Below are 18,592 nucleotides of genomic sequence, written 5' to 3'. Positions count from 1 at the left end.
TGGCTTTATCCTAATCATATATCAGCATCCTCTTGATTTTTATTTACTTTCCTTCTGAAAGATGGCATGATATGATGAAAAGGGCATATTAATCTAAGGGCCAGATGGACCCAATTTCTAGCCTCAGTGCTCTCTATAAAATAAGAAAGCTCTTACTGGGATTATTATGAGGATTAAATGAGATCAAGTATTCAGTGACAATACAGTTCTTAGGATATAGCAGGAGTATATTTACAAGTTAATTCATAGCTATAAACTTCAATTTCTCTCTGTAAAAATAATAAGAACACCTTCATCATGACATTTTTGTGAGGATCATATCAGTGTATGTAGGGAGAAACAGTTGTTAATAGAGACTGACTTCTGATGCAGACTAGACCTCAAGAAGTGTGGAGAAGTGGAAAAACCAGGAGCTTTGGCATCAGACATTGGCATCCCAGCTCTGCCAATTACTTAAATGCATTATCTTTAACAAATAACTGCTCTGACCTCAGTTTCCTCCTTCACTAAGTGGAGAGTAGAATACTGACTTTGCAGGGTTTCTGTGAGTGCTCTGTATGTAAAATGTTTAACAATGTGCCTAGCACAAGGTTCAATAAATGGCAGATACTACTATCATCAACAGCAACCTTGGCTTTTACTTCCAGCCCACTGGCCACACCTGGTTGTAATATAATCTAAATTGTAACCTAAAAATTATATATTCTCTTCATCTGAAATATTTATCAGTGGCTTAGGTCAGAACAATGCTGGCTTAGTAATAACAAGTTAGCCTGGAAGGAAAAAATGGCTACAGAATGCATTCCAATTTACTCCCATTATCACTAGAGGAACCAAAGAAGAGTTCAGAAATTGCTCAGCACACACTATCTTAATTAGTGAAAAACAACTCAAAATACAAGTTACACTAATAATGGAACATCATCTTTGAAAACAAAGGCTATCATACACATATTCCAAAATAAGCCAATCACAAAAATATAAATCTTTTAAAATTTATAATTATTTTCTTATCCACTCACAGAAATGTACAGAAAACTTCGCTAAAAGTTAAGTCACGCTGTCATCTTTAACTTCATCAAAGTAAAGCCTTTAAACTCACCTAAATTCCAAGAGCATTATCTTTCTGATGGCAAACCTAAAAATATAAAAATAAATAGTAAAAATATTTAAATAGAGAAAATAAACATTTCTGAGTTACTAATGCAGATGTATTTTGGAATCTTGTTTTAATATTGACTCACATATCAGAATAATTATATTTACTTATGCATTGAAAAAAGCAAATTTTCTTTTTATTTTTTGTTTGTATTTTGTTTCAGGTAGTTTATTTTATTTTAAAAAACTGTCTAAGAACAGTTACTTATATCCTACCCATATAACAAACACAATCAGCACCATGACATATGAGGATACAACACATAGATTAATAAGCCAAGTAATTTTAATCAAAACACAAGTGCTCATCAATATTCATAATATTAGATCACAACTGCCAAAAGCTAGCCTGTCTCAATTTCTTAAGCACTGATTAACATTCTTCCATTTAATAATCAAATGAAAACATTCTGCTGAAATCATGCCCTCCTATAAGCACAAGGGACACATGTATCTATATCACAAACATGGGAATCAGGCTTCTGTAGCCTTGACATTAAGTTTAAAATATTAGAAAATTGTGGAGGGAATATCAGATATCTCTTTATATACTTTAAAAATCAGAGTGTTTTGTTTTATATGGATAAATGATGCAGTAGTTACAGGGTATCCTTCCAAAGGTAGGTTCAAACAACCACTAATTTAGTTTTATCATTTTGTATATTGACAATAAAGTAGCCAGACCAGAACCATGCCACTGGATATTAGCCTCCAGCTTTGAAAATTAAATCAGTATGCATTATAAATTTATAATACCCCAAGAGACCATTATCCTGTCAAAATCCTATTCCACTGATTTCTGATCTCTTAAATAGTTTCACTGAGCAAGCAATGTCAGAGAACTTTAGTGAGAATGAAATAAAGGATTTAACTGTGCAACAGCACAAAGACAAAACACTGCCAAGGCACTGGCTTCTACAGCCAGCAAAGCCACTGAGAGGATACAAGAGCTGTGTGGTACACTCTAGATCTCCAGCTGCAGGCATTTCACTTTACATGTGTGTTGGATAACAGAATTCAGGCCCTGCTATGCAAATACCTGCACCCTTAATTTCTTCAGCCACAAATAGGACCTCATTGATGAAAGAAAGAAAATCTTGGCTCACGAGATAGATCAGTATTCTAGTCACGATTTAGTGTTACCTTGGCAACATCTTTAAACACCCTGGGACCCAGTTTCCTCATATACAAAAGAGGTGAAGTGGTCAATTTCTTTTTTTTTCCTGTGGATGACTGGACAAGTGAAAAATCAGTTTTGATGGGTCAAGATAATGCAAAAACACTCAATTTCTCTTATAGCAATCTTGGTGGTATTCATTAAATTGGGGGTTTTACACTTCTGCCAGTAAACTTTCTGAGACAGATAAAGAACTTAACTAAAGGTATACATATAAGATATAAAAATAGGTCTAGAGACTAGATATTATGCCAGAAAATCTTTAAAGATAAGGATGAAAAGTATAAGAAATAATGAGAAATATAAATAAAGGATTTGGGGATGGTTATTTTATTAAGTTACCAATATTTACTGAGAGCATGCTTTGTAAAGCCTGACTCTGGTCAAGGGTTTAACAAGCATTTCATTAAATCCTCCCAAAGCTGGATAATTTATGTACAATACATTGGGTCTATTAACTGTATTGTTAACTGGGTGATTAAATTTGATTAAAAAAAAAAGAGTGGGGAGGGGTAGGCAAAGGGTTTTTTTTTTTTTGCTGCTATAACTGCCCTCTGCTATCTCTCTTGGGATATGGTTGTGTGAAAACATGAGGTCTGGAGCTGTGGCAGCCCCTTTGCAACCACATAGGGAAAGCCAGAGAGTTTGTTAAAAGGCTGACAAAGACCCTCACATTATGAACTTCTGAACTACCTACTCCAGATTTATTGTTAAACAGATGAGTAAAAAATCAAAAAATAATTGTGAACAAAGGAAGCCAGCCACAAGAGTACATATCATGTGATTCCATTTATTTAAAGTTTAAAACCAAGCAAAACTAAACTATAGTGTTCACGTTTGCATACTTACATATTTAAATGATATAGCAAAGGACACATAAGGGTTTGTGGGATGCTAAAAGGTTGTTTTTTTTTAACTCAGTGGTGGTAAAAATTCAGAAGGCTAAATGTTTATGTACATTTTATGTGCTTTCTGTTAATTTCATAGTAAAGAGGTTTAAACATTTTTAATAAAAAGAAATATAAACACTGGCAAAAGTAAACTGCTCTAAAAGTCATCCCTTTTTTCCTTTCAGTGTAAAAATCACTTGGATTAACAGGATTAATAATCATACCAAAGTGTGTGGGTTAAGAGACTCCTAAAGGGCAAATGGACCCTGTCCTATTTAAGAACAGAGTATTGGATAAGAGCCAGAGAACAAGGATTTAATAACCTGGCGCTGTCTGTATCTATGGTAAAATATCTTGGGCTAGTTACTTAATCTCTCTATACCTCAGTTTCATCATCCATAAAATGAGGATAACGGTACCTATCACAGAATTGTTGTGAGGATAAATACGCTGCTATATACAATGTGCTGAGATCAGAAGCTGGCACATAGTAAGCACTCCAGAAATGACAATTACTGTTACTTTTAATATTTTAAAATCAAACAGATAAAAATACATTAAGACAAATTCACCAAATCTGATAATGGTAAGGATAGCAAATATGAATCTTTTGTGTAATATACCACACACTACAATGGGGACTGAACAATATGGTATTTTAAGATCTACCTAATTTTGAGATTCTAGAAGTGATCATTTATATCATAAGAATATAAGAACTGATTGATTTAATTCCCAGATGCCTCCTAGGGAAATAGGGATGATGTACAAAAACATGTATATTATAAGAACCTTAAGGTATCATATTAAGAGTGCCTTATGGCTATAAACTGCCTATTTTGATAGCCTACAAACAAGTTAATAAATCTTACATTAATCCATTCCCCAATAATGAAGAAGCTACGAGCATATAACTCTGCAAAACAGCTTCCACAAGGCACTAGTCTAAAAAATATGGTCATTTAAATTTTTAAGTATACACTACAGTTTTTGTGCTACACAGGTGCATTATTTAACTTTTTGAACTTAGAAATTTGGGGGCAAAATGCAATCAGGTCACTTTTATTCAAGTGTTTAAATGTGTACAAGGTGAGAATATGGCTGTTAAGAGTGCCATGATAAGACTTAGGGCGCCCCGCCAACGACTGTTACTACTTTCAGCAATTAAAAATGACTTAGCCAAGTCTACGTAACTTAAAAATCACCAGCAGCTTTTAGTTGTTAATTATATAAAAATTATATTCAAGGAAGCAATATTAGTAGCAAAGGTTTAAATTTAAAAAAACCCATAACCCTAAGCAATCCATTGGAGTGAAACCCTGTTCTACAAAGAGGCAGAGAACTAGCTCTGAAAGTTCAAGGTAAATTCCAGATTGGTATATCCTTAATATATAATAAAAAAGGGTCCTAGAATTTATCTCCCCACTCATCTTCAGTTTACTTTCCTCAGGCAATCTCCTCCATACCCACTTTCAACCAACAAGTCATATGTTACATATCTGCTCAAATGTGATATCTTTTTTTTCTTTTATTGGAGTATAGCTGCTTTACAATGTTGTGTTAGTTTCTGCTGTACAGCAAAGTGAATCAGCTATACGTATACATATATCCCCTTCTTTTTGGATTTCCTTCCCATTTAGGTCACCACAGAGCAATGAGTAGAGCTCCTTGTGCTACACATTCTGTTCTCATTAGTTATCAATTTTATACACAGTAGTGTATATATGTCAACCCCAATCTCCCGATTCATCCCACCCCCCGCTGTCCCCCCTTGGTGTCCATACGTCTGTTCTCTACGTGTGTGTCTCTATTTCTGCTTTGCCAATACGTTCATCTACACCATTTTTCTAGATTCCACATATATGTGTTAATGTACGATATTTGTTTTTCTCTTTCTGACTTAATTCACTCTAAGAGAGGATCTTTGCCTGATCATCAATCTAAAATAGCAGTCCTGTCGCTATACCCTAATCCCACTTTAATTCATAGCACTTACTACCTGCTGATACTGAATATATATATATATATATGTATGCATATATATGTATATATTTTGTCTGTCCAGATAAGAATTAGAACACAGCTTCTTGAGTATTAGAGGCTTCATCTGCCATGTTCACTGATGCACCCTTAGCATTGAAATGGTGGTTGATACAAAGTAGGCTCAACCCAATCCTCTCTTCAGAACTCTACACCTAAATACCTAACTGCTTATTCTACATCTCTCTCTATAGCTCTTTAGTGGTTAGAATTCAACATTTCCAAAAGCGACTAGTGATCTACACCCAATCCCACCACCAACAACAACAGCAAAAGTCAGTAATGGCACCTAATCACCTGACAACCTTTGCCCAAAATTCTGGAGTCATCCTTGATCCCTCCCTTCCTGCGTTCACCACATCCAACCACCAAGCACGTCTATCTCTCAGATTGGTAACTCTTCTCTATCTCAACTTTCCATGCTAGTCCATGCCATCATTATCTTCAATCTGACTACAACAATATTCACCTAACTAATTTCCTGCCTCTTGCTCCCTCCAAAATTTTAAAATACCACCACCATGCTTCACTGGTTTCCTACTTCTCTTCAAATTTAAAACAAACAAACAAACAAACAAACAAACAAACCTTAACATGGTCTTTGGCCCGACCTACTTCTACAGGCTCAAGAAGAGATTGCTAAAACAAAAGAACTAGAGGACTTCCCTGGTGGCACAGTGGTTAAGAATCTGCCTGCCAATGCAGGGGCATGGGTTCGAGCCCTGGTCTGGGAAGATCCCACATGCTGACATTAATCATCAATGTCAGTAAAACAGTCTTTTATTTTTAAGTGCTTTTACTTATGTTGTTTGCATTCTTAGATTCTTCTTGTCTTCATTTTGCCCGAAAACCTATTTCTTAAAATAGTTTGCACAGGGATTTCCCTGGTGGTCTGGTGGTTGAGAATCCGCCTGCCAATGCAGGCAACACAGGTTCGAGCACTGAACCGGGAAGATCCCACATGCCACAGAGCAACTAAGCCTGTGCGCCACAACTACTGAGCCTGCGCTCTAGAGCCTGCAAGCCACAACTACTGAGCCCCCACACCACAACTTCTGGAGCCTGCGCACTTAGAGCCAGTGCTCCACAACAAGAGAAGCCACCACAATGAGAAGCCTGAGCACTGCAACGGAGAGTAGCCCCCCGCTCGCTGCAACTGGAGAAAGCCCGCACACAGCAACGAAGACCCAACACAGCCAAACATAAATAAATAAATAAATAAATTTTTTAAAAAAATGACTCGCCTCTTATTTTGACACTGCCTTTACAATATTTAGTAAAATTTACCTCCTAAGACTCAAACACATGAAAAAAATAAAATTTGAGATTTTATAAGGTCTATGACATTCATAACACAAATGTTTCTATTTCATATTAAAACAGTTAGTTACCTTTTAAAATACTCATTGGGCATATATATCTACAGGTGCAGATATGGAAATATGCCCAAGACACATTGTTTAAAAAAAAAAAGTCATGATGCAGAATGGCATGTAGAGTATAAACTTTGCTGTTTTAAAAAAAATCACAGGGGTAGGGAACTGGAACAGATGTATACATAAGTAAAGAAACTGAGGGTTAAGGGACAGGGAAGAAGATGTACTGAAACTTACCCTTTCTGTGTACTGTTCAAAATAATTTTAATTTTTATTATATATAGTTTGTACATTATGTACAAAATGCATATTATTTTGTATTTAATTATTATCATGTATATTTTACTTTTCCAATTTTTAAATAATCTTTCAAAAAGATTTATCAGAAAATAAGAAAATTAGTATTAGTTGAACTGAAATTTTTAAATCTCCATATTTACTCTTCCTCACATTCCTTCAAAAACAAAATAAACCCTAAAGAACTTAATCCCTCTAATATGAGCCAAAAATTAAAAGGCAAAAAAATATCTTATGCCTCTTCAGCAGCTAGATACAGTTTTTCTAGTCACCATCTCCTTGATGACCAAATCAAAAAAAGGAAAGTTCCAAGTTTATGATTACATTTAGTTTAGAAGTTCAAATGAGATCCAAGTTAGTCCCATCTACTTCCTATGTATGAAAATTAAACTCATTCCTACCTTGATTTGACAATTTCTTTCTCATATATATCTTCAATCACCTGTTAAAAATATAAAAATGTTTAATATCCCAAATAACTTTTTTTCAGACTCTAAATTGAGAGTTTTCAATTACTGAGATTACACAAAACAAGGTGGTTTAGGAAAGCTATCAAATATCACTGCTATTGAAATAATATTTAAGAGATTTTTTATAATCCCATTATATCCCTCAAAATGTAAAATAACAAAGTAGTAGGAAAAAATAAATAATAAAATGTATCTAAATAAAAATAATTCTAGAAATAATTATTAAAATGATGTATTTATTTCATTTCTAGGGAAAATAAAAATTCACAAGATCAGGATATTTTTTAAAACTTAACAAAGTATATAAATGTTATCAGGCTCCACCTAAGAGTTTTAACAAAGTGCTTTCAAAAACCAGAAAGTAAACTGAAAGTGCAAAGACATAACAGAAGCAAATCTAATCATTACATCCTGTTTTCCAAGCACATATGATAAAACCTCAGAATTTCCACTTACTTGGGTTAGGGTGGGTAGGATGGTATAATACATAAGAATTCAGGTTCTGGGGTTGGAAGCCTGGTTCAAACCATCCACCTTTACTGGTGGAGACTACAACCTTTGCAAATGCATGACTGCTCTAAGGCTCAGTTTCCCAGTATACAAAAAGGATCTAATAATAAGTACCCCATGGGGTTGCTATAAGACAACACATGTAAAGAATTCAGTACAGGTCCTGGCACGTGGTAAGCCTTTAATAATAGTTATCAGTAGCAGAAGTAATAGTAGTGCTAGTGACAAGAGTAGTTAAAAAACAACTTACTCTAAAATTATGAAGTACTTTAACATGGTATAATATAATATTATTTTATGGCAACTATGTCTTTTACTGCTCAAAGTATACTTCTCAAATAAATGTTTGTGGGTGGTAAAGGGAGGAAGACAATGAGGCAAGCAAGTCTTGAATTTGTATGAAATTTTCTGTCATTGCTTTTCTGTTTATCAAAATCCAAATTAAATAATAAAATGAAGGGTATAATCTTCTTTAAATACCAGCTTATACAGAGCTTCATCTAGTGTTAACTAAAATGATCTGAATATAAATTTAATGTCTAAAAACCTTGATCTAATTAAGTTCAACTCAATCTAGTAGTGTCATAAAGATATTTTTATTTATGAAAAATGACCCTAGGAACCCCCAGACCCAACATATACAAGCACAAACATACACAAACAGCATATAGTAAGATAAAGCAACCTGGCTGATAATTAAGAGTAATTAATGTATGTCAAGTTTATGAATATCCTCCTGATGAATAAAATGGGATTGATGGCAAAACAAAAATATATTTATAAATAAAACACTGAAGCTCAAATAATGTGAGAAATTTGGGATTAAGTTCAGTTTTGATAAGAGTGCCTAGATTATCACAATTCAATTTACAATGGCAAACTTAAAGCGAGTCTTCACTACTTGTTAAATGGCACGTGTATGTTAGCTCTGTAAGACCTCTCTTTAAGAACCTATGTCAATGAGAATTAATCCTCCATTAGGAATTCTGCCTTTCGTTTATTCTAAATTGTGTCACCTGAATCCTAAGTCCCTTCCCTAACTGAATATGACTGGCCCTCAGTCATCTAATTCTCTAAACAACTCCCACCTCTTCCACCACTATTACAGATCTTTCAGTTCATCAACCTAAAAATAAAAGAGAAAACAATAGATTTTATCCTAGATGAACTGTCAAAAAAAACTGTAGGAAGGGGCTTCCCTGGTGGCGCAGTGGTTGAGAGTCTGCCTGCCAGGGGACTCGGGTTCGTGCCCGGGTCCGGGAAGATCCCACATGCCGTGGAGAGGCTGGGCCCATGAGCCATGGTCGCTGAGCCTGCGCGTCCGGAGCCTGTGCTCCGCAACGGGAGAGGCCACAACAGTGAGAGGCCCGCCTACCCCAAAAAAAAAAAAAAAAAACTGTAGGAAAACTGATGTGTATTTACGAAGATATTCATTACGTGATCACCTAATAATGATAAATCAGAACAATCTAAGAATCTATAAACAGGAAAATCCACACACATTTTTTTAAAAAGCTTAAAGGAAATAAAACAAATGATAGTAGAGGTTATCTCTGGGTAGTTATTTTTATTTTCTTATGTGTAGCTTCTGTATTTTCCAAATTTTCTATTATGAGTAATTATTTGTTTAGAAAACCATTCATTTTAACTTTTAAAAAAATTATGAAGACCTTCTGTCGAATTAGCTCTTGAAAAAGATACAAAGAGCATACCTATTCAAAAGGGATGTTGCAAACCAAAAATACTTACCTTTATATCAAAAGGTGACTTTTTCTTGATATGGGGAGCCCAGTATTTACATGCTAACTGCAAAAGTAAACAGTATAAACAGTAAGTCATAGATTCATACCACTGCAGATTCATACCACTAACAGACTGAGATCATTCAGTAACAAGCTGTTTCTTAACAAGGCACTACTGGCACAGCACGAGGTGATAGAGTAATTTACCTACCAAGGGGACTATATGGGCTTGCAGGCCAGTGAGCATCTTCGGGCCCAATCCACTGAATGCCAGTAATGCCCTGCATGGCACCCTGCCACTATGATTTTAAAAAAACAAAACATACTTTTTAAACTACTCCTATGGAAACAACAGGGTGAAGTTAATAACCACAGTCAAACACCTTCAGCACAGAGCTAACGAAACCCAGGTCTAGAAAGATTAAATGAGCTGCCCAAGACTGCAATTAGTTAACAGGTGAGCCAGTCCTAAAAAACAGATTCAAAATCCTCAGGAATGTTGATTTGCAAAACAATAATCTTTAAGTGATTAGTACACATTCAGGCACACCTAAACAAAAACCTAAAAAAAAATTGTAGTTTATCAGTGGGTTATTACCAAGAATAAAAGAGTCAGTATGTTATATTTCAGCAAAGCAGGTTTTACCTGAAAAATGTGAATTTAAATACATATACAGGGATACCTCAGAGATATTGCAGTGACCACCTCAATAAAGCAAGTCACATGAATTTTTTGGTTTCCCAGTACATATAAAAGTTACAATTTACACTATACTGTAGTCTATTAAGTGGCAATAGCATTATGTCTTAAAAAAAAATCAATGAACATACCTTAATTAAAAAATACGTTATTGCTAAAAAATGCTAACCATCATTAAAAAAAGTGAGATCAGGGCTTCCCTGGTGGCACAGTGGTTGAGAGTCCGCCTGCCGATGTAGGGGACACGGGTTCGTGCCCCGGTTTGGGAAGATCCCACATGCCGCGAAGCGGCTGGGCCCGTGAGCCATGGCCGCTGAGCCTGCGCGTCCGGAGCCTGTGCTCCGCAACGGGAGAGGCCACAACAGTGAGAGGCCCGCGTACCGCAAAAAAAAAAAAAAAGTGAGATCACAGAGTTCAGATATCTGATCTTCTTAAAACTAAACTTTAACCTCTACATCTCACTCATTCAATAATAATTAAAAAGCCCCTTCTCTGGTCAGGTGTGCCAGATGCTCAGAAATAATGGAGGAGGAGGGGCAGGGAAATGGTAGGACCCCTACATACTCTCTGTCCTCATCTCATACCACCCTCCCTCTTACTTCTTAAGTTCGCTCTCCTGGCTTCTTTACATACACACCATAAGGCATTTCCACTTGCTACTCCCTGGACTGTTTCCCTGCTCTTCCCCAGACTGGCTCCTTTTTTGCATTCAGGTCTTAGCTCATTCAGGTCTTAGTCAGGACTCTCCTGACTGCTCTTCATAAACCCCACCCAGTCTGCCACAATGCCGTTTCATTTTCCTGATAGCAATAATCACTGTCTGAAACTACACTGTTCATTTGTCTCACTCATCCCTCTAAAATGTAAGATCCCTGAGGGGAGGAAACTAATAACTTTTACCACAAAAATTCAAGCATATGGGAAAAGGGAGTTCTAGTCTAACTTGTCCAGAAAAACCTCTCCAAATTAATGTAGATGAATGACAATGAATTAACCATATAAGAAAAGGTAGGGGGGAAAATGAAGTAGAGGGAACAATGTTGAAAGGAGGTGCCAGGAGGTGAAAGATTGCATGGCACAAATAAATGCAGTTCAGTATGGCTAAACACTGTTAGAAAAGGAGGGAAAAAAAGAGGAAACTGGATATAAGCATGGGTCAGATCACAAAACAAGGTGAATGATTCCAGTCATTATCCTAAGGGCAATTAGAACTCTTTAAGAAAGGATTCAAAATGACTCTTATGCTTCTGCCTTAGCAAATCTGCTGAAACAGGGCACAGAGAAGAAAGAAGCAAGTGAGTAATAAGTTCTGCATAGAGCTACTTGCACTCTTATCCAACACCCAAAGCAACAAATAAGGATTAGGAAAGTTGCTCAGTGCTACAGGGCTATGTTTCCCTATTCAAAGCCAATCGCGGTTCACCATGCAACACAATAAACAGGTTTTAAATGAACGCTCTCTGACCATGGGATTGCTCTCTTCGTAGATGCATGTATTTGGAGCAGGTGTCTTGTCAAATTCTCACCATTCCCTTCAAAGATCTAGGTTACTCTAAGGCTAAGAATAAGCCTACCCCTCCTTCGACCCTCAGTTCAGTATCACCTCTGCTATGGAACCTTCTTGCCAGTCTCAGGTGACTGGGGTGTTCCTTCTGTGAATCCATCGCTCCTGCGACGAACTCTAACAGAGCAAAGCTCGCATAATAACTTTCTTTTCATGTGTCTGTCTCCCCTGGAACATGAACTCCTCGGGGCAGAGCCTCTTTCACCACGGTCTCCCCAACAGCTAGCACAGTTGCTGGCACACAGCACGTACTCTTTAGTAAAAAGACTTGAGTGTATGAATTGACAAACGAATGCCTCCTCGCTGCTCCCGTTCCCAAGAAAAATCCCACGTCCTGGCCTCGGGGCTTCAGCGTCCTCACCCCTCCACACACACCAGACTCGCCCAAGCGCACCTGGGTCACGAACTCCGCGTTGATCTGGGACACCGTAGGGGCCACGATTTTCTTGGGTTGAGCAGGGGCCGTCATGGCAGCACTCTCCTTCCGCTCCAGTGGAAAACAAAGGACCGCTCAGAGCAGCGGTGAACCTGATACACTTCCCGCTAAGAAGCGACTGCGGCTGCCTAACTCCGAGATGCAAAAACCCGCGGAGCAGAATATCCTCAACGTTTACAGACCACAGGGAACGCGTACCACAGATTGTACATTCTTCAAGAAGCGGAACAGAACGGGGCCGGAAGTGCATGCAAGCGCTGGTTTTGAGCTAGAGAGGCAAGGGCTTCGACCTCCCCGCTCCTGCCCCCTAGCGGGAAGCTGAGAGAAAACACCCAGGGAGACGGGATTGATGTCTCAGTGACCAGGTAGATGGTGTTGGTTAAGGTTTTCTTGTGGTAGGGTCGGGGAGGGAGAGGGAGACTTGGAATTTCTTTCAACCCTATAAAAAGTATTAGTGCAAAAAAAAAAAACTAAACGGGGAATGCGAGGCTTGATTTTAACTGTTTTTTAACAGATTCATGGAAATATAAATTAGCATATAATGAACTGCACATATTTAGGGTGTAAAATTTGATTTGTTTAAAATAGTCATACAAATGTGAAACCATCACCAAAGTCATAATAATAAGCATATCCGATGTCTCTAAAATTTTCCTAGTCCCTTTTGCAATCCATCCCTATCCCATTTCTACCCACCCATTCTCAGGCAATCACTCATCTGCTTTCTGTCGCTATAGATGTATAGATTAGTATCCTTTTTATAGAATTTTATAAATATGAAAATAATACAGTATGTACCTTTTTTCTTTCTTCTTTCACTCAACATAATGATTTTGAGATTCATCCATGTTGATGCATGTGTTAATAGTTGGTGCCTTTTTATTGTTGAGTAGTATTCTATTTTATGGACATACCACAGTTTGTTAATCTGCTCATCTATGGATGAACATTGAATTGTTTCCAGTTTTTGACTACTACAAATAATGCTGCTAAGAGCATTTGTGTATATATGTCTTAATGTAGACATGTGTTTCCCTTTCTCTTAAGTAAATACCTAGGAGAGGAATAGCTGGATCAAATGGTATGTGTATGTTTAAATTTTTAAGAAACTGCCTGTTTTCCAAAGTAGTTGTACCATTTTATATTCACACCAGTAGCATATGAGAGTTCCAGTTCCTCTTCCTTCTCACCCACACTTGATGTGGTCATTCTTTTTAATCTTAGCCATTTTAATAGTTATGTGGTATATCTCACTGTAGCTTTAATTTGTATTTCCCTAATGACTACTGATGTTGAATGTCTGTTCATGTGCTTAGTTGCCATCCATATATCTTCTTTGTGGAAGCCTCTATTCAAATTGTTTGCCCATTTTTAAATTGAATTGCATGTTTTCTTATTACTGAGTTTGAATGCATACCTCTACCACTCCCAAATCCATATATAAATTAAACATGTACCTCTAGTAAACTTTCCCTGGATGAACACAGGCAAGAAACCGGTAACATGGTTGCCTCGAGGGAGGAGGACCTGGGGGAGGGGAGAACAGGAGCAAGGGAAGTCTTATTTTACATTTTACACCCTTTTGAAACTTTTGAATTTTGTAACATCTATAGCCCATTTGAAAATAAACAGTTGTGAAGGAAAAAACAAAAAAGTGTCTGTAGTTATAGAAATTAAATGTGGAATCCTTTTTTCCTTCTACTTGCTATTGTATAAAGTTTATTTATAGAGCTAAAGATGAAAATTTGCATGATCCTAATTTTAAATGCAACAGATTTTGAATACATAAAGTATCTAATTACACTTTATTTACAAATGGAGTCTATACAACAAGAGGTAAAATAAGATTTTCTGAATAGCTTTTATGATGAATCTTGAAAGGTAGATAAGATTTTGATGATCAAAAACATCAGGGACAATATTTCTAGTATAGTCATAGAAGAGATAAAGCCATGAAAGCAGGTCATGCTGGGAGAAGTTGGGAGTGAGACATCAGGCTTACCATATCAAAACCTTAAAAGCTAGAGAAAGAAGACTGTATTTATCTTGGAAGGCAATGGGAAACGACTGATTGGAAATCTACTTTTGGAAGATGACTTTTCAGTAGTTTGTTAGATGGGTTGGAATAGGTAAAGTGGGGATGGGAATACCAGTTGGGAGACTATTGCAAATCTAAAGCAAAAGTAACACGGCCTAAATTTGGGTTCTGGCAGTAAAATTGAAGAGGCAGGAATAAGCATGGAAGACACTGAAGAAACAGAATAAAGAGAAATTCATCCTAAGCAGTTGAAAGAATAGTGGAACCCTGTACCAGCAGAGAAGACAGAAGGTAGAAGTAGATTTTAAAAGGAAAAGATAGTTCCAATATATAGAGACACAGTCTGAGGTAGCAGGAGGAGATCTGGGCAGTGATGAGCAATTTATTTGCCAATTAACATTTGTTAAATTTGTAATTTACCTTATGATTTTGTGGCCAAGAGGATATTAAGCCAATAAGCTCCAGATCATATGTGGATCTAACTATTTATAATATTTATTAATATTTATAATACTAGGTATTTATAATACCTAGTAGATTTCTGAAAAAATGCAGTATCATAATCTTTCTCCTCTCTCTCTCAAACTCTCCCTCTCTCTTTTTCCTGCTCTCTCTTCTCTTCATGTCACTTCTCTTAGCCAAGTTTTGAATGATGGTTTTGGACATCCTAAAATTATAATATGTTCATTTTATAACTTTTCTTTTACAAGCTTTCTGTAATGAGTTTTGTAAGTAAGGAAGGGAGAAAGCAAAGAAACCAGGTAATCAAGACTTTCAAAACACAAGATTGTCAATAGTGTCAAACGCTTCAAAGAAATCTAAAAGGACAAGAACTTCAAAAAGTCCATGGGTTTGGAAATTAGGAGACCATTGGTGACCATTATCAGATTGTTGTAGTAAGAAAAAGAAAATTTAATTCAAATTGATTTTAAAGTAAAGGAAATCTATAGGTATAAATAAAGTCTAGAGATAAATTAGGCTTCAGGCAGTTGACCAAGCTTCCAGCTCCATTCTTTTGGCACTGCTCCCCCTACTACTCCCACCCTACTCTGCTTTGTGTTTTGACTTCGTCCCCAGACTAGCATTCTTCATGGTACCTAAACGGAGAAAACTTCTCCACACTCACTTCTTCTTCCTCAATCACTGAAATAAGTACAAGGTTTCACACAGATCAGATCAACTTAGGTCAGTTCTTCCAGGCCAATTACTCTGGCTAAGGTAGAGTAAACTGTGCATTGACTGGCTTAGTCTTGGGTTACCCACCCTTTTAAGTCATGATGAATATTCTGATAGAGTTAGACTGAGCATGACCATTGCTTGAGCTGCAGTTAGGATCAGTCCTACCCAGAATACCTGGCTGATATACAGCGAAAGAGAGAAGATGTGGTTGCAACTAACAATGCGTACTACAATGATCATTGATAGAACAGCTCCCAAGAGGTGGAGAGGAAAACACTAGGTAAAAAAGGGCTTAGAAGCTAATGAACGAAAAGGCAATGGAGGAAGTAGGTGTAATGAATTTTCAATATCTCCGACCCTAAAAGGCAAAGAGTAAAATATAACAGTAACCAAAATAATAGGTAAAACTAAAGTTATTTGGCCCAACTGCTATCTCTTTTTAAGCTTGGTGCAGGGGAAATTTTGATTGCCTATCCATTCCTCCCTTCTTTCCAAATGCAACTTCAAGTTTGACCAGTATTTGTATTATCTTCAGGCAACCTTGTGTTTGAAGGAAGTAGGCTGAGGTCTAGGTCCAGCTCCACATAATTCTATCTCCTTTGTCAGTGGTTGGTTCAGGAATGTGGCTGTGAAGCAATTCTGGCAGATGAGAGAGGAAATGTTCACCGTAGACTTCTAGGAAACTTATCTTTGTTCTTGGGGGAGTTTCTGGGACTCTCATTCACTCACTGTCCCACCCTCCCCCCATGAAGGAAGCATGCAAACTGCATGCAAACTGCAAACAAAGCATCCTAAAACCATAAGGAAAATAACCTTGTCATTGTGAAAGGCAGAGCAGATGGAAGGAACCAGAGTCAACTATATGATTTAACAACCCTAGGGTTTATCTAGTTGCTGGACTTCAAGTCATATAAGCCAATAAGGTCCCCATTGCAAGAAGCAGTTTGAGTCAGGCATTCTGCTACTTGCAGCCAAAATCAGCTCCACATAATTCTATCTCCTTTGTCAGTGGTTGGTTCAGGAATGTGGCTGTGAAGCAATTCTGGCAGATGAGAGAGGAAATGTTCACCGTAGACTTCTAGGAAACTTATCTTTGTTCTTGGGGGAGTTTCTGGGACTCTCATTCACTCACTGTCCCACCCTCCCCCCATGAAGGAAGCATGCAAACTGCATGCAAACTGCAAACAAAGCATCCTAAAACCATAAGGAAAATAACCTTGTCATTGTGAAAGGCAGAGCAGATGGAAGGAACCAGAGTCAACTATATGATTTAACAACCCTAGGGTTTATCTAGTTGCTGGACTTCAAGTCATATAAGCCAATAAGGTCCCCATTGCAAGAAGCAGTTTGAGTCAGGCATTCTGCTACTTGCAGCCAAAATCATCATAACTGAATAAGGAACACATGAAATTTTCTTTAAGGAACCAATGAGAGGGAAAAACTAAAAACACCAGAAAAAAGAAGGGACTAATGATGAAGCTCCCAGGAGAGAGAGCAGGGAAAAGCTAGCTTCAGAAAAGTGGAAGAACATTATTATTCTGAGATACATGAGAAAAGTAAGGATTAAAGATAGACACTTTTGAGTGAAGAGGGAAGTTTAGAAAGTTTTGGATTGGCTTTGATCTCAACATCTTAGAAGGCAAACTCATGCCAAGAATGAATGAAAGGCTCTAAATGAAGTTATAGATTTACAGAGAAGGTAAGAGTTTGTAATGGCTTCATTCATTTCTTCCTTTATACATTCAGTATATATTTGAGGAGGTAAAAACATTACAGATACTGCTTTATACTTTATGTATAAAACATAAAATCATGAATTCTCTTGCTTTCCAGAAAAATGTAGTTTAGCTCAATGGTTCTCAAAGTATAGTTTCAATATAGTAATAACAGCTAACCTGTATAAATGCAAATTTTCAGGCCCAACTCCAAATATTGAATCAGAAACTCTGAGGGTGTAGCTCAGCAATCTATGCTTTTAACAAGCCCTCTAGGATTCTAGTGCACACTAAAGTTTGAAAACCACTAGTCAACAGTGACGATTAATAGAGTTATGAACAAAAAGCAGTGGGAGCACAGGGAATAGAGTGCTAGGGTAAATCAAAAAGGCTTCCAGAGGCAGCAGTGTTTAAGCTTAAACTTCAAAGAATGAATAGAAGTTAGCCGATATAGATGCAAAGTATTACATGTTCCATATTGTTTAATAATACCATTGTACCACTTTTCTTCTTCAGTTATCTTTTTTCCTCTAATAGAATTTTGTTCTCTAATAGAATAGTGCTAATAGAATTCTAGCAGTTAGCCCTGAAATTCTAAGCCCTTCTAACTGGCAATAGGAGAAATCTCAACAAGAAAGGAATTAAATGTTTCCTTTCACTGCTTCTAAAGAGCAGATATTCTGCATGAAACAGCCCTTGACAATTCACTTCTAACAAAGGATTCTTATAAGATATGCAGACTTCAAACACTGGTGCTATCCCTTAAAAATGTCTATAATTCTCATTGGTTATCTCACGTAACGTAAATTGAAATCTGTTTTCTGCAAATTAAACACTTTAGTTTTCTTCCATAATCATGGACTAAAAACAAATAAAACCTGGCTTAACTAAATCTCTTCTTTGAATACAGTATGAGTTTGTATCTAATTTAACTTAACACTACATAGATAAGATGGAAGCGGGAATAACATGTATTGGAGGAACTAATTTTATGTTTCTTTAGTACAAATCTGGACAGGGAGGCCAAGGAGGAAGATAAATGGATAAGCAGATAGATCATGTGACATGCAATGGAGTTAACATATCCATTTGTAGGTTATAAGGAGCTATCAAAGAAACTTAACATGAACAAGGAAGTAAAGGATTAACTATCCATGTAGAAAGCTCAGAAGGTAGAAGGTAGACTGGAGTGGGCCCAGGAAAGTGTTTGGCAATCAGTACCTTGTTCCTGTATTATGTGATTTTCCCTTTTAAAAAAGTTCAAACTGTGTAATTTGAAACTTTATTTTTAAAATATTCT

The 18,592-nt window shown here is 36.8% G+C and overlaps 1 protein-coding gene across 3 annotated transcripts in view; it reads right to left on the bottom strand.

The window, feature by feature from the left end:
* Window positions 1-12,551, bottom strand: part of AQR (aquarius intron-binding spliceosomal factor) — a 116,816-nt gene extending 104,265 nt beyond the window's left edge. For 2 of the 3 annotated variants that reach the window (XM_024732461.1, XM_024732462.1), the window contains exons 1-4: window positions 12,319-12,393; window positions 9,668-9,724; window positions 7,340-7,380; window positions 1,103-1,138 (exon numbers count right to left, since the gene is read on the bottom strand). In XM_024732461.1, coding sequence (XP_024588229.1) covers window positions 1,103-1,138; window positions 7,340-7,380; window positions 9,668-9,724; window positions 12,319-12,393 — 209 coding nt within the window. Of the gene's footprint in view, window positions 1-1,102; window positions 1,139-7,339; window positions 7,381-9,667; window positions 9,725-12,318 lie in introns of all 3 variants that reach the window. The other variant, XM_024732459.1, reaches the window with a different exon arrangement.
* Window positions 12,552-18,592: the final 6,041 nt, after the last annotated feature.

The sequence above is a fragment of the Neophocaena asiaeorientalis genome, unplaced genomic scaffold (genome assembly GCF_003031525.2).
Source record: "Neophocaena asiaeorientalis asiaeorientalis breed wild unplaced genomic scaffold, Neophocaena_asiaeorientalis_V1.1 scaffold119, whole genome shotgun sequence".
In the NCBI taxonomy this organism is placed as follows: domain Eukaryota; kingdom Metazoa; phylum Chordata; class Mammalia; order Artiodactyla; family Phocoenidae; genus Neophocaena; species Neophocaena asiaeorientalis.
This window is presented reverse-complemented; position numbering and strand designations above follow the sequence as displayed.